Source organism: Aphanomyces astaci (genome assembly GCF_000520075.1).
Source record: "Aphanomyces astaci strain APO3 unplaced genomic scaffold supercont1.30, whole genome shotgun sequence".
Classification (NCBI taxonomy): Eukaryota; Oomycota; class Saprolegniomycetes; order Saprolegniales; family Verrucalvaceae; genus Aphanomyces; species Aphanomyces astaci.
The window spans coordinates 497,993-519,679 of record NW_009798293.1 but is presented as its reverse complement, the minus strand read 5'-3'; the positions used below and the strand labels follow the sequence as shown (position 1 = coordinate 519,679).

The following is a 21,687-nucleotide window of genomic DNA, read 5'->3' as shown; positions in this document are numbered from 1 at the left end:
AGTAGGCGCCTCGTGGCGTGTTTAACCTCACTAATATCAGTGTGTATATTTGCTGCCTCGACGAAGGTCCCGTGGCCGAAAGCCGAGAAGAAGCGGGAGACAATACAAGGCTGAAGATGCTCGACTATGTAGGGACTGCCTATTTCGGTCTCACAGTCAATTTACAGAATGGGGAGCAAAACTCACCTGCACTTTAGTTGGTCAAGGTCGGTATACTGCAGGTATATGGACTCACCATGACGACGATGCGTTTGAGAATGACGACTGTTCTAAGCAATGGGTTGATGAGTAAGGAAAATCGGTCATTCATGGCTGAGAACTTGTGTGACTACTCAGCGAAGGTTGTGCTTTGGTTGGGCTGTCGATGCACTCGACGAGTTTAGTGAAGTGTGAGCCACGAGCGCGTTTGGAGGATCCATTTGCTCAAAGGTAAGTGATTATTCGTCAACTACACACAGTACATGACACCGATGATTGGACGAAATTATCTATTCATAGCATGTTTTTGGCTAATTCGTCAAAACTGTACTCCGGAGTACTAACGTTATTAATACTACATACTAGTACTACGTACAGTGCTGGCAATAAGTCACCCAAAAAAATTGGAGTAGGAGAACACCATGAACGAATGTGCCTGTACAAAAACATTGAATGAGCTTGGATCACGTGTGAATGATATTGAAATGCTTGTGCTTCCAAAAGCATAACCAAAAATGCGACTTTTGTGAGTCAGGTGAATACTTACCCTGGCAATAAGTTTAAGACCACCACAGAAAAACAGCAAAAATTGTATGTGTAGTGACAAATATTTGTGCTTAATACTTCGTTTTGCCACCTTTGAGCTCTAAGACAGCCACACACCTATTCGGCTTTGACTGCAGAAGCTTTTCGATCAAGTTTTGCCCGATTTCGTTCCACGCCTTGGAAATGGCAGCAACCAAGTCAGTTTTTGTCGCAAATTCGCGCCCATGTGCATAAACTGCACGTGCAAGAACACCCCACATGTTCTCGATCGGATTGAGATCCGGCGACTTCGCTGGCCACTCCATAACATGCACGCCATGCTCGTTAAGAAACGCTTTGGTCTCTCGCGACGCATGGATCGAGGCGTTGTCTTGCTGAAAGACACAGTCACGACCATAGTAATAATCGATGTAGGGAAACAAATAGTCAGACAACGTCCCGATGTAGGCGCCACTGTCCTGCGAACCCTCCAAAAAGGCCAAATCGGTCTTTCCCATGGCACTAAAAGCGCCCCAAACCATGACGCTTCCACCACCAGATTGGCGCTTGGAATATATCGCTTTTTCCTTGCGTAGATCGTGCCAATAGTACTTTGAGCCCGTCGGGTCCGTCCAAGTTGAACTTCTTTTCGTCGCTAAAGACGACATTATTCCGGTCCGAGCCGTGAACGAGCATGGCCCGGGCCCACTGAATCCTGGCTTTCTTGTGCTTGTCCGTGAGAACTGGCGAGGCCATGGCCTTGACAAACTTGAGGTGCTTGCATATTCCAAGCAATTGACGGGCACGTCGGGCCTTGATGGTGAGCTGGCACTGCTGCACGAGCTCGCGTGAACTCAAAAACGAGTTCGAAGCTGTCCGAATGAGCCGTCGAAGGTCGGTAGGAGTGACCTTTGGTGGTCGTCCCGTCCGCTTGTTCGTGTTATATGCCGTGGGGTCCATCAGGAACCGAGTTATGGCACCCCGCGAGCGTCTAATGAGAAGCTCGATCTCTCGGAGGCTTTTCCCGGCGGCTTTAAGGGCCAAAACCATGCCTTGCTCTTCTTCGGAGAGCTTGGCGCCGGCTGGCATGATGCACTTGCGTTTAAAAGTTGATTCAGGCGGGAATCGGTCAAATACAGGGACCGGAGCATTAAAAACGCGTGTTTTTGACTTAAAAACGCCTGGAAGAGCATAAAAAGCATGGTGGTTTTATACTTATTGCCAGGTAAAAAAAATCTGAATTTGCGTTTTTGTACTTTGATTGAATCATGGACAGCTTAAGGCGGTTGAATCAGTGCAGAAGCGATGGAATACATGCTCGAATCAATTGCATAACTTGGCATGGCCAAGTTGCAACAGAATCTTCAGAACACAACAATTTTGGGGACTCTTTAAACTTATTGCCAGCACTGTAGTTGTATTTTACAATCGAAACTGTAAATCTGGCCACTTTGCAGTCTCGCGGTAAAATTATACAGTTTCCTGCTATTTTACAGTTGCCGCGTGGGGTTGTCAAAACTGTAAATCATCCGGATAGAAGTGAAAATAGTGTTTACAGTCGCACCGGTGGGGTTGCTCCATCAGTTCCGTCCGCACGCGTCACTTTCACCTACAAGTGTCTGGTGATGGGTGGGATACTATATACTATTGAGGATAAGGTGGTGATTGGTTCGCTATCTCTGCAAACTACCTACTCCTGCTTGGAATCTGTCATTTCCAGAGTTACAACATTGCAGCCACGAGGTCGGTTTACTACTACACTTGTCGTTGTCCACATTGAATATGCTATTTCATCCGCGATGTATTAGTAGCTGACTTTTACTTTGTCTGGTTCTTCACACCCAAAATGCGCGCTCGGATTTCGTCCTGATTGCCCAAATAGTGGCCACTCAACGGCGCAATGGCATCCCGATGGCGAATGGGCTTCAAGTTGTCATCCAAGTGGTACACGAGCGGCACACCGGTCGGCACGTTCAACTCTGTGATGTCGTCCTTGGAGATGTTGTCAAGATGCATGATCAACGCGCGCAAACTGTTGCCGTGGGCTGCAATGAGGATATTCTTGCCGGCGAGGACACCAGGGGCAATCTCTTGTTCCCACACAGGCATGACCCGCGCCGCCGTCATCTCGAGGGACTCGCTCAATGGCAAGTCTTCCTTGTTCAAGTCCTTGTATCGACGGTCGTGGCCAGGGTAGTACTCGCTGTCCGTCGTCAATTGAGGCGGTGGGATGTCGTAGCTGCGGCGCCAAATCAGAACCTGCTCCTTGCCGTGCTTTTGGACGGTTTCCGCCTTGTCTAGCCCAGTGAGACCGCCGTAGTGGCGTTCGTTCAAGCGCCACTCGTTGTGAATGGGAACAAAGATCTGATCGGATTCCTCCAACACATGCCAGCACGTGCGAATGGCGCGGCGCAAGTACGAAGTGTACGCCACGTCAAACGTCAAGCCAGCCTCCGCGACGGCCTTGCCAGCGGCCTTGGCCTCTTCGTGTCCCTTTGCACTCAACGGCGCGTCGTACCAGCCCGTGAATTGGTTGGTTTTGTTCCATTCACTTTCGCCATGACGCATCAGGACCAACGTGTGCTTGCCGCGAGAGCCTTGCGCTGTCCACAATGAGGTTGCGCGGGGGGTCGCGGCGGTGCGCGCAAGGGATCGCAACATTGCCAGTCGTCAACCCAAATCGTGAATGACGAGGTTCCATCCGTGGGTCAATCTTCGACATGGCATATCCGGATAATCCAGATATCGATCGGATAACCAACCAGGTGGGGCGAAATACGGATAATGCTTGAAATCACCGGATACCACAACATCATCCCACTCTGCAGAATATCCTTGTGGCTGTGGTCGCGCGACCTTTCGCCTTTGGAGATATCAACCCAAGCACCTGTTGTGTACGAGTAAGGGACGAGCAAGGGTCTGCGGGTACTCTCTTCACGCAGATTGATAGCTTCTGGAGTCACCGCAAAAATAGTTAACAGTACTGCACGCTCAGGAATACCAGTATGGTGTTGAAACGATTTTTCCGTGCGTACTTTCTCGTGAAAGTACCGAAGAAGTACTATTAATACTACTGTAATACGTTCTAGTAGTACAAGATAAATATTATTCCTCCGGTTTAATATTATGAATATTGTTATATTTATAATAATGTTTCTCTATTAAGTGCCTGCTGAGCGATCTTAACTTTACAGTGTAATATCAATATCAATATTATTAATGTTTCTCTCGATTCGACAACATCCGCATAGTGCCGTTGTTAACCGGATTACACAAAGGGAACACACCAAGCTTCAGCCGACATGGCGTCGTCCTACGTGGAAGCAGTGCAAGACATTAGCAGTCTCATCGACACAATCTGCAGTGGGGAAGTGTCCAACCCCGACTGGATTAACATCTTGGAGCTCTGTGACTTGGTGACAAGCTCGTCCACACAGTATGATCCCTCGTCGCTTTACATTCCCCGGACCTAATCATGGATTTAGTGCCGAACAAACGACGCGGAGTCTCCAACGTGTGTTGGGCCATCGCCAGCATGACGAAAACAGCATCTCCCTGGCGCTCCTCGTGACCGAATCGGTCCTGAACAACTGTCCTGGGTTCTACAATCACCTCGCGTCTCGGCTGTTTCTCCAGGAAGTGGTGGCGTTGGTCGACCACTCGTCCCCAGCCGTGCAAGAACGCGCGACCCGCATGTTGCAAGATTGGGCAGCCAACTACCCCGACCAATCCATCTTTCGCGACACGTACCAGCAGCTACGGGTACAAGGCGTGTCATTTCCGTCGACCCCTGCATCTCCCTCCTCGATCACCAGTCGAGACTTTGCCGCCAGCGTTCTTCCCGCCACGGCCATCGACGAAGCCAAACCCGTGGCCACCATGTCCCCCAGCCTGGCCGCCGAGTTTCAAAAGCTCCACCAAGACCTCGTTACCGTCCAAGAAAAGATTCAAACGTATCAAACTTTAGTGGCTCTTGGTGCCCGTGGCGACGACGACAACCACGACGTCGAGGACGTGCTGGACTTTTTGCAGCAGTGCCAGCCGCGCATGAACTCGCTCATCGAGGCCGGCCTGGCCGGCAAGTTGGACGAGCGTACCCTCGAGATCTGCTTGACAGTTTGCAATGTCCAGTCCTCTATACAGGAGCTAAAGCGGGTGTGTTGTAGGTGAACGATCGCCTCATTTGCGTGTTGGAAGGCAGCAGTGTGGATAACGAAAGCAAGCCAGCGTCCACAACCTATTTAGCTGGCCCCGTGGCTCGCTTGACAAGTAGTACACCGTCGGCTTCATTGTTTGGTCACGCTGACGCTGGTACGTACCCTCTCTTTCCTATGTAGCCTATAGTATCCGGATAACCAAGTGTTGTTGTGCGTAGTGTAAGTTGCACTTGGTATAGTAGTGAAATAAACTACATGGAGTATGTATTTGCTTGTAGTACTCCGAAATTTTGTCTTTATTCGTTGTTCTTTTGCGGGAACCCCTTGGCTGCGCAGGCCTTGATCCACCGCGCCTCTTCGTCTGTGGCTTCCCGCGGCAAGTCGGACATGTCAGAGGTCGACACGGGCATGATGGTGTTGGTGAGCTCGTCGTACATGCCGTTGCCCGCGTCGTAGTACCCCATTGGCAGCGACTTTTGCAACCCTTCGTCGCAGTGCGCTGTCTCGCCCGCAGGTAAGATGCCGCTGCCGGCTTTCGCTTCGGACGAAGATTTCGCAAACGCGACCTTTTCCGAATGGAACCGCCGGTCCGCGTCGTCCATGTACGTCCACGGGTCATCGAACTTCAACCCGTCGGCAAACGTAAAGTGCCCGTCCACTCGCTACACCAGTATATATCGCACACAAGTTACAACCGGTTCATATTGGCGATTTGATACAAATTTGGGGAGGGGGTGCAATCGAATCGCGCCGACCAAACCGATCCACAATCGATCTGATTGGTTGAATTTTATTGAGAAGGTTTTGATTGGCTAATAATTTTGAGCTAGCCAATTAAATCGATTTAAATTCCAACGAGAAACCACGCCACAACACGAAATTTCACTCGAAAGCACAATACAGGCACCACTAGTTAGTAGTTGGACGTACTTTGCCGTCTTTCCACGTGCCTTCGTACTTGCCTTGGGCAAAGAACAACGTGCCTGTGCCGTGGAACTGCCCGTTTTGAAACTCGCCTTCGTACCGCGAGCCTACACAAGACCTTAAAAGAAACCAAAGCACGACATAGAAGGACATAGAGGGGTACTGTACCATCCCCAAACGTGTACGTGCCGTGGCCATTGAATCGGCCAAACGTCGTGGGGCCGGTATACTACCAAGCAAGTGTTAATATCGCACCAAGAGCTGGGTGCATGCACGGGCGTACGGAGCTTCGCGTGTACTCCATGTCAAAGCACTTCGCTTTTTGAACAACCCAACACAAAGCAAGCCATCCAGCTAAAAATAGCCCACCATATGGTGTGGAACCAGGTAAACGGTACAATAATGGATCCAGCTGTGGCCGAGCTGAACTGGGCGATCCATGCCAAAGCCCACGCGCGGTCACGGCTGGCGTTCAAAGTGTTTGTCAAGATCATCGCCGACGACGACGGCACCCGCGACGACATCGTGTACCAAGCCTACGTACACAAATTCGAGGTTGTCGTAGTCCCCTCCCCTTCTGGCACGACCGATCGTGACCAAAGTGACGTAGCTCGAGATGGAATTCCTAACGTTTCCTGCCGCCCGCGCGACGGCGGTCCAGATGCTGACGCGGTTCCATGGCGCCCACGAGCCGTACTTGCTTAAGTCCCGCGCCGAAGCTAAGCTGTACAAGCTCGACGATGCGTTTCTGTCTGCGTTTGTCGGGCTCGGGTTCTGTCCTATCTACACGGCCCTTCTCAGGTACTGTACTATACTACTACCTGACACGAAACTGGCGTCATTTTGTACACGATTTGCAGTGACTTGAACATGACACGGCAAAAACTGTGCCGATCGGTGTCGTTGTCCCGCCGAGTCAAGCACGACGTGCTCGAGCCACCGCCTCCGTACCCCACCGACGTCGTCGACGTCCCCGATTGCTTTGTTCGAGTGCCTGGGCAACGCACTGTGCCCTCTCGGTACTTCATGACGTTCACAAGAAGCACGCTCCATCTGTATGACGAACGGTATGCAGATTTGAGCTGTGCGAAGGGGTGTCCCCCGACCAGTTGCAGCGGGTGTTGGGCGTGGAGCCTGAATCCACGCAGTTGCTTCTGGGGCGGAACCTCCATCTACCCAAGACACTTACGCAGTCGGCGGCCCTTGTAACTGTTTCGATATCGTTGAACGGTTTTGGCACAGACACTATGTGGAGTAGGCGCCCCGGTTGTCCAACTTAGCGACGTTGTGCATGTCCACGGCGTTTCTACGGGGGTTCTACGAGCCCACGACTGCCGATCACACGACGCTGTTTGAGCGCGACTGCGGTATCATCCTCAGTCGCGCCGTGCGAAAGCTCGAGTCGGTGCCCGTTGTCCCCGGCTCGGGTAAGCTGTCGATATATATATATATATATATTTCACATCCTGGTAGTATTTGTGTTTGACGTGGACGACACGGCCGTGACCAGCTACTGGTACATGAAGGAGCGCGGGTTCAAAGCGATTCCAGCGACCGAGTTTTACTACTATGCCCGATACCACGCGCCCGTGATCCCGTTGCTGTTCAAGTTTTACACGTACTTGCAATGGAAACACATCAAGGTAGTTATTTGTATTTGATGCCTATATATATATACTGTATGGCTAAATCTACTCCCCTAGGTCATGTTTTTGACCGAACGACCCGAGGTCGTGCGTGACCATACGCTATCCATGCTGCATGCGGCAGGGTACACGGTGGACACGTCCGAGTACGAAGACATGGACTTTCTCAACCGTCGCTGATGATGCTGTAGACTGATCATGCGGTTGCCGCATGAACAAATGCTGTCTGTGGCAAAGCTCAAGCAGAACATGCGCACTGCGCTGCACCGAGAACACCACAAGGTCATCGGGTGCATTGGAGATCAATTCTGTGACATCACGGGCGAATTCACGGGGTCGCCGTTCAAGATCCCCAACTACATGTACCAAGTCGAGTAACTACTTTCGTCGCACGTGTGATGTCAGCGGCGTCATCCTGTGGCGCTACGACATGCTACACGCGACACTAATTCCAATCCGTACTTAAACAATCACTATTATTTTCGAGGTTGCGGCGTTATTTATTAACGTGAACTCTTACAGACATATATTTAACATGTAAAAGCAAGATCGTTTTTCCTGTTGAAATTAAATTACGCGAGATTGGATTTATATCACAGGTCGTACTTAAAAGGATAATGTTTGAAATTGCGCGCGAAGATCCAACTGCCAGATTCGATTTCACTAGGGCAAGAGCATGCAGCGCCGACTCTCCTGCCTGATGAAGAAGCTCAACCTGAATGAAGAAACTGTATCTGCGCTCCTTATGCGGTCTTTTCCAGACTTCCAGCGATGGATGGCCGGGAAAGAGCATGGTAATGACGATTACAACGATAACGACGACGACATCGAAGCAAGGGTTGAATTCTTCCTCATGTCCAACGCATTGGAAGACTTGGTGCAACAAAAAGACATCGCGTACACATCGCTCCCTGTTGATGCGCTTTTAGTTCGCTCCAACGGCATCGTTCAGTCTGGAATGCATCATGCGAAAGCCACAGAAACAAAACCAGCTCGGCAGTCAAAGCGCAAATCTACGCGAGCCGTCAAACTCGAGCTTATCGATGACAGGTCACCGATCGATGCAAAGGAGTACCTAACAAGGGGCTTGATGAACCTTCGAAACCAAATGAAGACTCAACATGGTCGTCGAGCAATGGATCGAGGAGCATGGTCGATGGACATTCGTGGCAAGTGGACAAGAATCGCCCCGCGATCACATACTCGCCAATCTGCCACTCCTGCCCTTGGACGCCGTTGTGACCAACTGATGGCCACCACTGACCCCCTTCGCCCCATTCGGATTGATTTTCAGGTTGGCCTGGATCGTCGCATTCAGGAAACTATTCTTTGGAATGTCGACGCCAACGAAACGACGCCGATCCAATTCGCTGCCATTACGGCTGCAGAGCTCAAGCTTTCGCCAACGTTCCAAGTGAGTATTGAGTTATCACACAGCAATGACTATGACATCTTCCTAGAACTCCATCGCTGCATCCATCTGCCAGCAACTTGACCAGCAATCGGCCAAAATTCCACGGTACCAATGCGAGGACCGTTTGCATCCCATTTGCATCCACATTCAAATCGATGGGCTGTTGGTACGTACACGAAACCTGGGGCAATATGTACCGAGCAAGTGGTGACTTTGGTAGGTTCAAGACCAATTTGAGTGGAATATCAACGACGATTCAAACAGCCCCGAGCACTTTGCACTCGTGGTAACGTTACAGTAGACGGCAACATCATTGTGTCGACTTTACTCCTTGTGTTTCTAGATGTGTCGCGACCTTCAGCTACCCGCTGCATTTCACGCTGCGATTGCACTCTCTATTCGGGAACAAGTGCACTTTTATCGCCGAGTCATCTTCGGCGGGACCAAGACGGACCAGCCAGTGTGGGCCATGCCGCGCCTGGAACATGCTGTTCGGTTGCCATTGGAGTGTGGTACATTGTCCAACCGTTGTTTGTCCTAGGCATGATTGCTTTCGCTTTGTAGATCAGTGGGGACCAACGTTAACTCACGTTAACGGCACGCTAGACGCTCCAGCGGTCGGCACAGCACCATTGCCTTCTGCCAGGTAAAGGGCAACGAACGAGTTCACTTTTAACGTGCGACGGAACTTTCATTCGCATGTATGTATATGTATGTAGTCACGAGCCACCTCCCAAACCGGCGCGTCGCCGTATTCCGTTTTCGGTAACAATGCCTTCAATAATGACCGCGATGGGCTATACATATGTGTTTAATCGATGGCACAGATCAAGCCCACAACGGCATTCAGCATCTACTCCAAACGTCAGAGGAGCGACCCGTCGACAGTTTCGACTAGTGTTCGGGCGATTCAAAAAGCGTGGCGGCACCTGTCCAACGAGGCAAGGGAGTTGTGTTGACATGTTATTGGGAATATATGACCACGATAGAATTGTCATGGTAGGACAAAGCCATGTATGCCGACCTAGCAGCCGTAGACACGACCAAGCGACGCCGCCAGCATTTGGTTCGAGTCCGTGACAACCATATCCGGACGTGGGAAGTCAAAGACGCGCTGCGACGAGGGTTGATTCCGTACGCGTCTACGGACAGCTCGTCCAAGTGCCGCGAGTTGCTCGTGGAGGTGGGACACCGCGTCGGCACATGGACGTATGAGCGTTGTTTTTGATAGCACTACATTGATGCGCGAAACCAAGTGGACAACTTGCTCTTATTGGAGCACCAAATGCCTCGCCAAGCTACCTTCTTGGTCGACGCTTCAAAGCCCAAAAGCATCACCACCACCACTACCGCCACCACTTGGGAGCGGTTTCATCAAGCCTGAGTTGCTTTGATATTATTTTGTTTTCAAGTAGTTATGTCGCGTAATGAACCATTGATAGATAGGTCCATGCTAATTCGCCAGGCCAAGGTAACGTTGTTATTAAGCACATGTGGATCGTCAGGATGGTGGTTGAAGCAAGGAAGGGCAACAAAACACTTCGCGTGAAATCCAATGGGACGAATAAGTTATGTCATGGTGGACGGACACGCTAGTGCACTCATCGACGACCGCCAACCCATGCAGGTTAAATATCGATGTGGAGCGGCTGTGGCGGTGATGCTGCTCAACGCGTCAGCGTGTACGGCGTGCACCATGCCATGGACTCTTGCACTTGAGACGCAGTCAATGGAGCGCATGTCGCCAATGTGCAGTCCATCGCCGTCGCGCGGAGAAGGGACGGGTGCATCGTTGGAGGCGGCCCCAAGAAGTCAAAGTCGTCGTCCACGATGGTGTTGCCGACATCGCTGTATTCATCGTCGCCGCCTACTGCCGCCGCGAGTAGTGCTACCTCGTGCGAGGACATGAAGAACGCGTGGGTGACTGGCATTACGGAGAATTGGGACTGGGAACTCTGCTTTTGTCGTTTTGGTGCATGAAATACCTGAATTCGCCGCAAGGACCAACACTCAACAAAACTGAAGCGCCTCCTCATTGGTTGAATCTATTCGATTCTACGAAAGAACGAAACCGGATTGGACAAGACAGAACTTCTTGTTGCAAGAGTGTTGGTGATTACAGTATCCATCATAACGTGCATTCACTCTTCGATGGCATCAACATCAGGGATGAGATGTCCTATCGTAGCATCACATACTTGTAATTCCTATGCAAAAGGCTGCCAAAGTTGGGATGATTTTCTCCAAACCAATCCTGTCGCCCATGTTGCCAGCATACTGTACGCCATCGGTTGACTCGGAGGGTACAGCCTGGTTAGCTCAATTGCTCATACATGATGGCGGTCACCGAGGCTTGAGGTCACCACGATAACCTGAACAATCGCGCTCGTGCTGGTCATTCATTATTGTTTATTGTACGGTATACATCAACTCGACCGAGACTCCCCAAAACTACTACCGACGATCGTGCAGATTATCAGGATTGTTATGGTCTCTCTGGGTTAAGGCTTGGTCGATGTGGAACGCAACACGACATCGCAACCTACAGCTTCATTTGCATGTTACGAAAGTGAACATGCAATCATGTCTTGATTTGCAACGACTGCACATAACGTTGCTATGTGTGCATGCATTAGATTAGGGTTTCCGTAGGTGTCCGCAGACAAGTCGGACGTCGAATGCTGTGAGCATCATCACTCGTACCGCTACTGTATTTCGCTATGCGGCACAGCGTACGCTACTCAATAACCCTCAACTACCGAGTGAAGACCCGCCTTGTATAGAATTTCAACGCATGTGCTTACCAAGCAGTCGTACGTTGTAATTCTTGTTGTCTTGCGACGGTGTTTTGAATCGATGCAACATATCGTCGCAGGCCAACAAGAATGCGTTCAAAACGTCGTCGGAAGCCAACAACCGAAACACATCGTCGCACTGCATTTTGGCTTTAGTCGAACCCAAGTGGCTCAAAATTGAACTTGCATTCGACCCAACACCGGTACCGGTAGCCAATGCCTTATCACGCCTTCGACACCTTCCTTCGTGAGCGCCGCTGGAATTACATTGGCAACTTGTACTCCAAGCGCGTTCAGCCGCAACTCAGTCACAACGACGCACACGGTGTGCCGTCGCCCGTACCGAGAAGCGAACCGAGGCAACGTGTCTCTTGGAGCTTCTTCGCCCTCGTTAACTGTAAGCCCTAGCCAATGAAAGCGTGTCATGGAACCACAGCCCCAATGAGCACCCTCGTCACCGAGCGCACCCTGTGGTGCCACAAGTGCAACAGAAACAAACAGCGTGTGCTCGAACGTTAATCCGGGACCTCGACTGGCACGCCTCAACGTGGTGCCGTCGGAACACATGGCGGCAGCTTGGGACGCCAATACAAACGTCTAGTCGACTCGTGTGGTTCGTCGTCGGTAGCAAGTGAACGATGAACCCGGATCATGTGCATGGCGCAACTTGTACAGTAGTGGTGCCGCTGATACACACGGCACGGTGGAATTCCAGTGCAAATGTCCAGTCGACGCGTGTCGTTCGTTCCTGGCAAGAACGTAGTCAGCGCATAGATTAAACTTGCAATTGAAATGACATATCTGTGCAATGCCTTATAGTCCGTGCGGTGTCTGTAGCTGCTTCTGCCACAGACAAGTTATTGACCTCGACTGTGTTGAGGGCTCATCACACTGAAAGGTTGCAAACGTCGTTTTACTCCGGAGTAACTATCACTGTAGTTGTGGTTGGGCTGGCCTGACCTGCATTCACACGACACTATTGCGACGAATGATGGTGGTCTTCCAACATGAAGGTCATTCCATTATTCTTTATTCTTTTGGTGACCTACTCGTGGGCCAAATCGGCCAAATACTTCAGGCAAGCAACGAGTGCCGAGCAAAACGGGCACATGGCACGTCCACGAAGTTCATTTGAACGGAGACCACACAAGATATGTGTGTCATCACAGCGACGTGTTGCCATCCGCGTTGCTGACGCGCATTGCGCTACCAACGGCCATCGACGGAATCAAAGTTGAGAAGATCGGTCGGTACGAGTGGGGGTCGGACACCTACGAACGCGCCGTTGGTGCGCCAGCGATTTGAGGCACAAGCGGAAGGCCACGACGACAGCGACAAGTTGATTTTTGGCGGGTACTTTATGCTCGTGGATTATGCTCACGAAACGTCGGTCGTTCCTGCCCTCGACTCGATGTGCTCACTGCGGGTAACTTGCCGACTGCACGTCCACGGCGCTGGCTTTGGCGTCACGTGTCGGTATGCGCATTCCGAGTACGAACTCGGATGGATCCTCAAGGACGCGGCGACGGGTCTCATGATTGGATTCGTGTACGATGGATCCGAATACGTCGTCGGCACCGAGCGAATCCTGCTCCCCGCCGGGCATGACGCGGTTGCAGATGTGTCTCAGACAGTTGAGTAGTAGTATTTGTCCACCTTGTCTCGAGTCATGGAGTCGGCAGGCAACTTTGGCTTATGTTCTTTCTTCGCGAGGTTGATGCAAAGGATAACTAGTTATCTACCAAAGAGATCATACCTTGATAGGTTTCTTGCCCCGCGACGCCAGAACCATCCGTCAGACCTTAACACACGCGGGTCACCACGCGCGTATTTGCTTCGAGGCTGTAGTATCCCCATCTGTATCGGCCATTAAGTATGCTCAAGGTTCAGCACAATGGCCGATACAGATGGGGACACGGAAGCCTCGAAGAAAATGGCCGTGGCGCGCGAAAGCGCGGCCGACTACCACGACGACGACGACTGGTTGATTGGGGTGGGTACTTCCGTCTGGTGGACGCTGCGAATTGCACCGCTGGTCCCTGCATTGGCCTCGTTGTACAACCTGTGGTCGAGCCATCGACTGGACTATACGGAACTGTAGTTCGGCCGAGACGGACGAGATGATCGGCTTTGTGCAGGATGGGTCCTACCGCATATGTTCCGTCGAGAAGCCGATGAGGAATTCGCCTTTGGGACCGAGCAGACGCACATCGCAACGTTTTCGAATGCAAATTTAAATAATAGTCTCAGTTCAAACACTATTTTAATACCTTCAAATCTGAAGCACTTACAAATTCCCATAATAACTACTCGAGTATAATAATATTATGATATGTAGGATAATATATTTTAAATCCTCGCTATGACGTCATTTGAAACTCGAGTCGCTCACGCGCAGTTGCATTACTTCCCCATGAACACCAGTCGACGAGGTCATGCCGCTGGTGGCATCAACTACCCCAAGTACATCACAGGGTTCCTCGTCACGCTGACGTTGGTCTACTTTGTCTGGGTGCAGAAGTCCTTTGCGCCAAGCTCACCGCCACTCCTCAAGGCGTCCGATGCCGAAGCCAAACTCGCCGTAGAGTCGACTTCTGCCCCGCCCACGCCAGTGGTGCGGACTTGGTCTCGCGCTCCTGGCCGTCGATACGTGTGGATCGATGTGGAAATCGATGGCGAGCCAGTTGGCCGCATCACCGCCGAGGTATGTACCTTTCACATCTCCCCCACCTCATTCCATGTCATACTGATCTTGCGACTAGCTGTACATGGACATCGTGCCCGCGACGGCCGAGAACTTTCGCGCGCTCGTGACGGGGGACAACGCCGCAGGGATCTCATACAAGGGATCGGTATGCCATCGCATCATCACTGGCTTTATCGTGCAATGCGGCGACTTTGAAACCGGCAAAGGTTACGGCGGCCGTAGCATTTACAGCTCCGGCAAATTCAGTACGTCTACCCGTTTCATCTGTCATTCATGCAGGATGATTGACCTCATGCGTTGAATAGAGGACGAACCCGCGGGCCTCCAGCTCAAGCACGACAAGCGCTACGTGCTGCAGATGGCCAACTCGGGGGAGGACACGAACGGGTCGCAGTTCTGCTTCATGCTGGGCGCGGCGCCGCACCTGAATGGCCGCCATGTGGTGTTTGGACAGGTCGTGGAAGGCTTTGAGGTCGTGGACTTGATGGAAACGGCGGGGTCCGCGGAAGATGGCGTCATATTGAACCACAACGTCGTACTCAAGGACGGTGGGGAGTACCTCAATTAACACTTTATTGTCCAATCAAAATTGCGCATTTTACTATGTTTTGCCCAATAAAATAATTATCATAATTTGGACCAATCAAAAGCAGCTCGGGCTGGTACTGTGTGAAACAGAAGGACGGCGAAGATGATCTGGAATGCTGCCGCCATTCACCATGGAGGAACGGCAAGACGGAATGGTTCATCATCAGGGTCCAATGCTGCCATGAAGATCTCGACGATCTCCGTCGCAGTCATCCTGCTGTTCTACTTTGTATCGATGCAGAAGATGTTCTTCGCGACCACTGGCCCAGCGCACATTGTTGACGTACAAGTCGCGAATATCCGAGCAGTCCATCACGACGACCGTCCGTCGGCATCATCAACAGCATCACCTTCACGCTCCACGGCACCATTGCGCAACTGGACTCGGTCTCGCGGAAGGCGGTACGTGTGGCTTGACGTCGCCATCGACCATGTGCCTGCTGGTCGCCTTGTCGCCGAGGTAGCCACCACCACCCACCCCTCGTATGAAATATATCCCAACGATGTCCTTACATCACGCAGCTGTACATGGATAAAGTGCCGAAGACTGCCGAGAACTTCCGCGGGTTGGTTACGGGAGACAACCAGCCCGGCTGGAGCTACAAGAACTCGACGTGTCATCGCATCTTGAAAGGGTTCATCGTGCAGTGCGGCTCGTACGACACCCGCGGCGGCACCAGCATCTATGGCAAGGATTTTGGTACGTGTCGTGTAGGATGTGGTGGCGGTTGACGGTTGTCCTGTAGAAGACGAAGCCACAGGGCTGACGTTGAAGCACTCGAAGCGCGGGATTCTGCAGATGGCCAACGCCGGGCCCAACACCAACGGCGCTCAATTCTGCTTCATGCTCGGGCCAGCCGCCCATCTGAACGGCCACCACGTCGTGTTCGGAGAAATCGTGCAAGGCCTGGACGTGCTCGACCTCATGGAAGCCGCGGGTGTGGCCTCGGATGATGACGAGTTAGGTCGCAGCGTTATGCTGGTGGATGGCGGTGAAATATTTGATTAAGAGATGCAGTATTGTGAGATACAGTAACTGCACAGGGTTGGCAACCTTGTTAACTATCCGGATTTCGCACGTCCGTCCCCTCGGAGGATGGCTCACAAAAGAAGTGTGGCCGTCGGCGGCTTCTATGCCGAGGCGGGCGTTGCCTTGCTGGTCATTGTGTTCCTGTCTACTATATAAGGCTCTATCGACGTCACACTCACCAAGCCTGACGTTCACGTCGACAAGTCTGTTGACCTAAACGAAGCACTGCACCATCGCCACCGTAGCCGCAACTTCACGTCTGATAACTTGTTGTCGCGAAAGTGGTCAAGGCAACGAGGGCTCCGATACGTGTGGCTATATGTGCCATCGATTCCCATTATTGCACGGGGTGGCGGCGGAGGTAGACCCAGGAGGGAGTGTAGAATCACGACATTGGTTCGTGTTGGATCGGTTCTGTACGTAGTAGTTGTACATCTATGTGTGATGCCCAAGACGGCAGAAAACTACCGAAGACTAGTCACAGGAGACAGACAATATGCACCAGGGTTTAGCTACAAAAAGTCCAAGTGCCACCGGATTCTCAGGAATTTATAGTCCAATGTGGCGATGTAGAGTTCGGCAACAGTAACGGAGGCACGAGCATCTGTGGCGGCGACGCCATCTTCGGTATTTGTGTACTGTTACCTCGTATTGCCTTCAATCCTCACAACCGTGCTAGAGGACGAGGAGGCGAGTCTGGCGCAAACGCACAGCAAGCGATACAGTTTGCAGATGGCCAACAGTATGTACACGGCCCAAACACCAAGAGTCGCAGTTCTTCTTCATGCTGGTCCCATCGCCAGGGCTAGATGGTCATCACGTCGTGTTTGGCGAAGTCGAGGATGCTGCAGATGCATTCATCAGGGGTTGCGATCTTGAACAATGGGAGAGGTGGTGAGCGTTGGAGAATCCGGATAGTAGTATCCGGGTAAATACAGTTGTTTGATTGGACATTAATGGTAGATTAGAGCATGCTGATTGGATATCATTTTGGAGGCAAAACGGGATCAAGCGAAAACCCATCGGGCGGGCATAAGGTATGGCATCGACCGACGATGGGGACGACGTCCGTCATGACGTCAAGGAAAACAAGGTAGATATCGAAGGAGTGACCCCTGATGTATCCATGGACGAAAGGCAGGCCGAGGACGTTGATTTGCAGGGAGGTGAAGATGATTCTGGCATCGTTGGTGCGAGTCCAGACAACGACAATGACATCGACAACGCTCCCGACTTGCCGATTGCGATTGCCACTGAAGTTTCCGAGGAAGCATCACCACGTGACGACAAGAAGACATCCAATGACGTGCATGTCGATGCAGTGAACACCACTGCCACAACATCTGACGTGCCAATCGATGGGGATGCTGATGTCGTAGGCCATCCTGCTGAGTCACCCATTCCTCTCCCCGGTGCTGTCGTCGAGGAGGAGTCAACGTCCGAACCCACCATTGAGTCTAGCCTCGCACAACCTCCTCCCCTTCGGTCTCCCAACGTCCCATCGGAAGATGGCGCCAACAACCACCCAACGTCCAGTATCTCAACCATGACACCAGTTGTTCCTTCATCGTCCCCACTCAAACGCAAACGTACAACAGACGATAGCATCATCGCCCGTCCCTGCCCGATCCCGGCAGACTACTCTGCCTCCATCAACCCGTCGGGCGACCCCGACTTGACGAGCGCAATCCTGTCGCGCGACGAGATGGCCAAGAAAGAAGAAGACACGGGGTTGCTCGAGTTTTGCGTCATCACAAACGACGGCACGCCGGAGCGCATGGTGCAGCTCATGACTCTGAAGAACATCTTCTCCAAGCAGCTGCCAAAGATGCCCAAGGAGTACATTGTCCGGCTCGTATTCGACCGCAACCACCAGAGCATGGTGATCCTCAAGAACAAAAAGACGGTCGTGGGCGGCATCTGCTACCGGCCGTTCCTGGCCAACCATTTCGGGGAGATTGCATTTTGTGCGATCACGGCCAGCGAGCAGGTCAAGGGCTACGGCACGCGACTGATGAACCACCTCAAAGAGTTTGTCAAGACTCAGCACCTGACGCACTTTCTCACGTACGCCGACAACTACGCGATCGGGTACTTCAAGAAGCAGGGCTTCTCCAAGGTCGTGTCCATGGCCAGGCCCAACTGGTTTGGGTACATCAAAGACTACGATGGCGGCACGCTCATGGAGTGCCAGATCCACCCACACATCAACTACCTCAACATCACCGCCATGGTGCACGCCCAACGTGCCATGCTTGTAGATGAAATCCAAAAGAGATCGAAAGCCGCCATCGTGTACCCCGGACTGACGACGTTTTGCGATGCGCGACTGGTCAACATACATGCTGTACCTGGTGTCAAGGAAGCTGGATGGAGCCAGACCCTGATTCGCACCAGTCGAACGTACGGACGACATATGTGGGCTTGGACTGATGAATACAAATGTTTACATGCGCTGGATATATATATATATATATGGGGACTGACGAGTGAGTTGATTGGGTGGTTGGGGTGCATATATATTATATAGTATGGACAGTTTGGTTGTGGTTGGTTGGTTGGCCTATATATATATTTATATATAATATATATATAAAAATACATTCGATTGTACGAGGGGTACATATGGATGTGGTGATAGTCCGAGTAGTATTGTTGGTGGCCGTGGTGAATTCATGCTGCTTGGGGTGATATGAGATAGGATTGGTGAATAATGTATATATATATAATATATATATAGGAATGGTTAATGTATATATTATATATATATATAATATATATAGGAATGGTTAATGTATATATATATATATATATATATATAATGCGCCCATTAGAAACCGCGACTCGAGTTCGTTGAAGCAGCAACTGCAGTCGATGTGGAAATCATTTTCCAACCACCGCAGCGCGTGGCCGTTCCATGAGCCGGTGGACGTGACGGTCGTGACGGATTACTTGGAGATCATCCAGTGCCCCATCGACCTCTCGGCGATTCAGAAGAAGATCGACGAGAACGCGTACGCCACCAAAGCCGCCTTCAAGGACGACCTGGTGCTCATGTGCGAGAACTCGATTGCGTACAACTCGCCAGACACGAATTACTACAAGTATGATATGTACTCGTATGGCGGGATGCATGCTCACGGGATTGTAGGGCGGCCAAGGACTTGCTCGAATTTGTCAAGAAGAAGGTGGTGCTGGAACCCCAAGACGGGCGAGACAAGGCGGGCTACTCGTCGGCGCCGGCAACTAAAAAGCACCTTGTTCGATAAACCCCCCCACACAAATCCCCCCCCCCCGCTGTCGTCGTCTTTTAGTTGTTTGCTTTGCTGGGGTTCATACATCAAAGCTATAATGCTCTTGGTGCTTACTACGACGACCGGAAACCATAGTACTGTTGTGGGAAAAGGGGAAAAGTACACTATTTTTTTTACCAATGATATATACTACTAGTACTACGTAGTACATTACTATTAAGACTCAGTAATTGCAATTTTTGCCAGCGCCGTGCAATTCACGATTCTCTCTGTCAAATCAGTATATATTTGATTGCAATAAACAGGAAGGGATATACTACTAGTATGTACCGATTTTCCAGTCTTCGGCATCGCCATGCACGTGCATGCATCCTCTGCATGGACTTCGAGTCTTGACCATATCCCACTAACGTTAACGCTACAAGCGCATGGCGACTGTGACCACCACCACCCTCGTGGCATGGATTGGTGATGGTTCAAATCCGGATAACTGGAGAATTCCGTAAAATATCATCAAATGCCAGAGGTTTATCAATTGGCACGGGATTTTCACTCGGTGTAGGAACCAACCGATTTCGAGTTGGTCAGGACAATGCGAGGGCGTTATTATTCACTGTGAAGTAAAGGGAACTATGGCTATCACCAAGGAACAACACGATGAACTCGCCGTGTCTTACGCGGCGTTGGTCCTCTTCGATGGAGATGCCGAAATCACGTCGGAAGCCCTCTCCAACGTGATCACCGCCTCTGGCAACGAAGTGGAGCCTTACTGGCCCACTTTGTTCGCTGGCTTGCTGTCCAAGGAAGGCAAGTTGCTCGAATTGATCACCTCGGGCGGTGGTATCGGCGGTGCCGCCGCTGCCCCTGCTGCCGGTGCTGCTGCCGGTGGCGCTGCTGCCAAGGAAGAGAAGAAGGAAGAGAAGAAGGAAGAAGAAGACGCTGACTTGGGCGGTGGCATGGACATGTTCGGCGGCAGCTCCGACTATTAAGCGACGAAATCCCACATCGAATTTAGTATCTTCCGTGTGACCGACGATTCTATGGCCGACTGCTGCAGCTGCTTAATATAGGACTCTTCCCTTCACAACTCCATTCGTATTGTGTCATGTGTTGATTGTGCTTGTCGAGGTCACGTCGTTCGCCATTTCAACGCTGCCGTGATGGCCTCTCAGACGAATTGAGAAGAGAGGCCAACTCGTAATGCCAAATCTGTCCAAGCTCGCCAATCAATCGTAGTTCCACTCGTGTCGTGTGAGTGAATAGGACGCAAATGCTTGGCCATCCACGAGAAGTCACCACAATGTCCACGTGTAGATCGTTACAAAGTGGAATGGTAAGTACTGTACTTACATAGTCGTTCCACAATCACCCCACGACAAATATTCATGTTGCCGATTGTTCGAATCGTAGCGCCGCGTACAAATATCAACGTAAGATCCCCCCCCGCATCGCGCCAAAAGTTCGTCCAAACGCTTGGTCAGGTGGATGGCCGATCGAGAAGCGTGGCCCCACTCGAGGTTGCCTCCGAAATAGTTTCAAGGAATATCGAGAGTCGATATTATTGCTGGCAAACAACCCCATCGTTGTCCTTCGAACCAATGCTATTGTCCTTACCCACCAATTGTACAGAATCGCCGAGTCTACCGACCTACTAGTATTATTGTCTGTGGTGATTGGTGTCACACTAATTGAAGCCACACACTAATTCATGTTTCCTGCAACCTGATTGGCTAAACCCTCTTGTGTAACGTTACATTTGGTTGTGTGGATTCATTCTCCATTTTGCTCCAGTTTAGAATATAAACACAACAATACTTGAAGTAGTAGAATACACACACGTGGTCGCTTCTCCAACGACGGCGTACAGTACTATATCCACGATGCAGGCCCTCCATATTTAGCCCCTGCTGCGAAGTGCAGCTGCATAACTTACATTAGAAACTCAATAGAAACGAAGGGGTTAACGCCCTTTGGACATATGCACCGTACTGCACGTCCAATCAGTAAAATCGAAACGTAACACGTAAAGTACTGTAAGCATGTTTCACTCCATAAAACGGCGAGTAATTCTCTGAGAACAACAGTTTCACTGTTTCTTATGAAATTATTTCACTTCCACTGTAACCAAGAGAAGTATAACCACGGAACTCCCAGACACCTTGTCTTATACCAGTAATTCCAGGGATCAAGTTGCATCACCGGAGGTTAGCTATCGCTTCCACTGAAATGCAGTTGACCCCAAGCTGGAAGTGTTGTCTTCTGCATTTGACTAAACATAATACGAACAATCGAAACGATTTCGTAATCAACCGTGGAATGTTATATGAGGGAATTCGTCCTCATGTGGCTGCTGGTCGTGTCTAATGTGCATTCTCGTAGTCTTCAACGAGGACGATGAGGTTGTTTAAGCCTTTGAATGTCAGCACAACGAGCAGGCTCAATCCCGATG

General features: G+C 51.0%; 12 protein-coding genes across 22 annotated transcripts; 9 read left to right on the top strand and 3 right to left on the bottom strand.

The window, feature by feature from the left end:
- Nucleotides 1–2,491: 2,491 nt before the first annotated feature.
- Nucleotides 2,492–3,400, bottom strand: H257_10864 (hypothetical protein). Its single transcript, XM_009837585.1, has one exon. The coding sequence runs from the start codon at nucleotides 3,382–3,384 to the stop codon at nucleotides 2,542–2,544; it is 843 nt and encodes a 280-aa protein (XP_009835887.1). The 5' UTR covers nucleotides 3,385–3,400; the 3' UTR covers nucleotides 2,492–2,541.
- A 586-nt stretch (nucleotides 3,401–3,986) lies between these two features.
- H257_10863 (hypothetical protein) lies at nucleotides 3,987–5,163 on the top strand. 4 transcript variants are annotated; one of them, XM_009837582.1, is made up of 4 exons: nucleotides 3,987–4,159; nucleotides 4,209–4,839; nucleotides 4,890–5,034; nucleotides 5,099–5,163. In XM_009837582.1, exons 1-4 carry the CDS (start codon nucleotides 4,026–4,028, stop codon nucleotides 5,101–5,103), a joined length of 915 nt encoding a protein of 304 aa, XP_009835884.1. In that variant the 5' UTR covers nucleotides 3,987–4,025; the 3' UTR covers nucleotides 5,104–5,163. The 4 variants fall into 4 exon arrangements, with proteins under 4 accessions (XP_009835884.1, XP_009835883.1, XP_009835886.1 ...); XM_009837581.1 differs by having other exon boundaries at nucleotides 4,890–5,163; XM_009837584.1 differs by having other exon boundaries at nucleotides 4,209–5,034.
- H257_10862 (hypothetical protein) lies at nucleotides 3,995–6,132 on the bottom strand. The gene is made up of 4 exons (XM_009837580.1): nucleotides 6,088–6,132; nucleotides 5,973–6,033; nucleotides 5,811–5,911; nucleotides 3,995–5,542 (listed from the first exon to the last, which is right to left on the bottom strand). Exons 1-4 carry the CDS (start codon nucleotides 6,106–6,108, stop codon nucleotides 5,177–5,179), a joined length of 549 nt encoding a protein of 182 aa, XP_009835882.1. The 5' UTR covers nucleotides 6,109–6,132; the 3' UTR covers nucleotides 3,995–5,176.
- A 51-nt stretch (nucleotides 6,133–6,183) lies between these two features.
- Nucleotides 6,184–7,974, top strand: H257_10861 (hypothetical protein). Of its 3 annotated transcripts, XM_009837577.1 has the most exons (8): nucleotides 6,184–6,359; nucleotides 6,415–6,605; nucleotides 6,665–6,823; nucleotides 6,880–7,009; nucleotides 7,063–7,231; nucleotides 7,278–7,447; nucleotides 7,508–7,596; nucleotides 7,642–7,974. In XM_009837577.1, exons 1-8 carry the CDS (start codon nucleotides 6,207–6,209, stop codon nucleotides 7,826–7,828), a joined length of 1,248 nt encoding a protein of 415 aa, XP_009835879.1. In that variant the 5' UTR covers nucleotides 6,184–6,206; the 3' UTR covers nucleotides 7,829–7,974. The 3 variants fall into 3 exon arrangements, with proteins under 3 accessions (XP_009835879.1, XP_009835880.1, XP_009835881.1); XM_009837578.1 differs by having other exon boundaries at nucleotides 7,508–7,974; XM_009837579.1 differs by having other exon boundaries at nucleotides 6,415–6,823.
- Nucleotides 7,975–8,126: 152 nt separating this feature from the next.
- On the top strand, nucleotides 8,127–10,248 carry H257_10860 (the record flags this gene model as incomplete). 2 transcript variants are annotated; one of them, XM_009837575.1, is made up of 9 exons in its annotated part: nucleotides 8,127–8,864; nucleotides 8,911–9,030; nucleotides 9,085–9,150; nucleotides 9,208–9,376; nucleotides 9,429–9,510; nucleotides 9,584–9,629; nucleotides 9,692–9,805; nucleotides 9,868–10,047; nucleotides 10,096–10,248. In XM_009837575.1, 9 exons carry the CDS (start codon nucleotides 8,127–8,129, stop codon nucleotides 10,246–10,248), a joined length of 1,668 nt encoding a protein of 555 aa, XP_009835877.1. The 2 variants fall into 2 exon arrangements, with proteins under 2 accessions (XP_009835877.1, XP_009835878.1); XM_009837576.1 differs by lacking the exons at nucleotides 9,868–10,047; nucleotides 10,096–10,248 and having other exon boundaries at nucleotides 9,692–9,860.
- A 171-nt stretch (nucleotides 10,249–10,419) lies between these two features.
- Nucleotides 10,420–10,773, top strand: H257_10859 (hypothetical protein; the record flags this gene model as incomplete). The annotated part of the gene is made up of 1 exon (XM_009837574.1): nucleotides 10,420–10,773. One exon carries the CDS (start codon nucleotides 10,420–10,422, stop codon nucleotides 10,771–10,773), a length of 354 nt encoding a protein of 117 aa, XP_009835876.1.
- An 872-nt stretch (nucleotides 10,774–11,645) lies between these two features.
- On the bottom strand, nucleotides 11,646–12,573 carry H257_10858. Of its 2 annotated transcripts, XM_009837573.1 has the most exons (2): nucleotides 12,127–12,573; nucleotides 11,646–12,063 (listed from the first exon to the last, which is right to left on the bottom strand). In XM_009837573.1, the coding sequence occupies exons 1-2, from the start codon at nucleotides 12,224–12,226 to the stop codon at nucleotides 11,831–11,833; spliced, it is 333 nt and encodes a 110-aa protein (XP_009835875.1). In that variant the 5' UTR covers nucleotides 12,227–12,573; the 3' UTR covers nucleotides 11,646–11,830. The 2 variants fall into 2 exon arrangements, with proteins under 2 accessions (XP_009835875.1, XP_009835874.1); XM_009837572.1 differs by having other exon boundaries at nucleotides 11,646–12,570.
- A 77-nt stretch (nucleotides 12,574–12,650) lies between these two features.
- H257_10857 (hypothetical protein) lies at nucleotides 12,651–13,760 on the top strand (the record flags this gene model as incomplete). Its single annotated transcript, XM_009837571.1, has 5 exons — nucleotides 12,651–12,672; nucleotides 12,738–12,892; nucleotides 12,957–13,297; nucleotides 13,424–13,503; nucleotides 13,567–13,760. 5 exons carry the CDS (start codon nucleotides 12,651–12,653, stop codon nucleotides 13,758–13,760), a joined length of 792 nt encoding a protein of 263 aa, XP_009835873.1.
- Nucleotides 13,761–13,993: 233 nt separating this feature from the next.
- On the top strand, nucleotides 13,994–15,004 carry H257_10856 (hypothetical protein). The gene is made up of 3 exons (XM_009837570.1): nucleotides 13,994–14,363; nucleotides 14,422–14,611; nucleotides 14,672–15,004. The coding sequence occupies exons 1-3, from the start codon at nucleotides 14,022–14,024 to the stop codon at nucleotides 14,932–14,934; spliced, it is 795 nt and encodes a 264-aa protein (XP_009835872.1). The 5' UTR covers nucleotides 13,994–14,021; the 3' UTR covers nucleotides 14,935–15,004.
- A 20-nt stretch (nucleotides 15,005–15,024) lies between these two features.
- H257_10855 (hypothetical protein) lies at nucleotides 15,025–16,057 on the top strand. The gene is made up of 3 exons (XM_009837569.1): nucleotides 15,025–15,414; nucleotides 15,477–15,654; nucleotides 15,701–16,057. The coding sequence occupies exons 1-3, from the start codon at nucleotides 15,058–15,060 to the stop codon at nucleotides 15,961–15,963; spliced, it is 798 nt and encodes a 265-aa protein (XP_009835871.1). The 5' UTR covers nucleotides 15,025–15,057; the 3' UTR covers nucleotides 15,964–16,057.
- Nucleotides 16,058–16,980: 923 nt separating this feature from the next.
- Nucleotides 16,981–19,489, top strand: H257_10854 (hypothetical protein). 4 transcript variants are annotated; one of them, XM_009837567.1, is made up of 4 exons: nucleotides 16,981–17,021; nucleotides 17,078–18,387; nucleotides 18,819–19,088; nucleotides 19,136–19,489. In XM_009837567.1, the coding sequence occupies exons 2-4, from the start codon at nucleotides 17,111–17,113 to the stop codon at nucleotides 19,251–19,253; spliced, it is 1,665 nt and encodes a 554-aa protein (XP_009835869.1). In that variant the 5' UTR covers nucleotides 16,981–17,021; nucleotides 17,078–17,110; the 3' UTR covers nucleotides 19,254–19,489. The 4 variants fall into 4 exon arrangements, with proteins under 4 accessions (XP_009835869.1, XP_009835868.1, XP_009835867.1 ...); XM_009837566.1 differs by having other exon boundaries at nucleotides 16,981–17,077; nucleotides 17,147–18,387; XM_009837565.1 differs by having other exon boundaries at nucleotides 16,981–18,387.
- Nucleotides 19,490–19,796: 307 nt separating this feature from the next.
- On the top strand, nucleotides 19,797–20,330 carry H257_10853 (hypothetical protein; the record flags this gene model as incomplete). Its single annotated transcript, XM_009837564.1, has 1 exon — nucleotides 19,797–20,330. A coding segment is annotated over one exon (431 nt), but the record flags the coding sequence as incomplete, so codon positions are not given.
- Nucleotides 20,331–21,687: the final 1,357 nt, after the last annotated feature.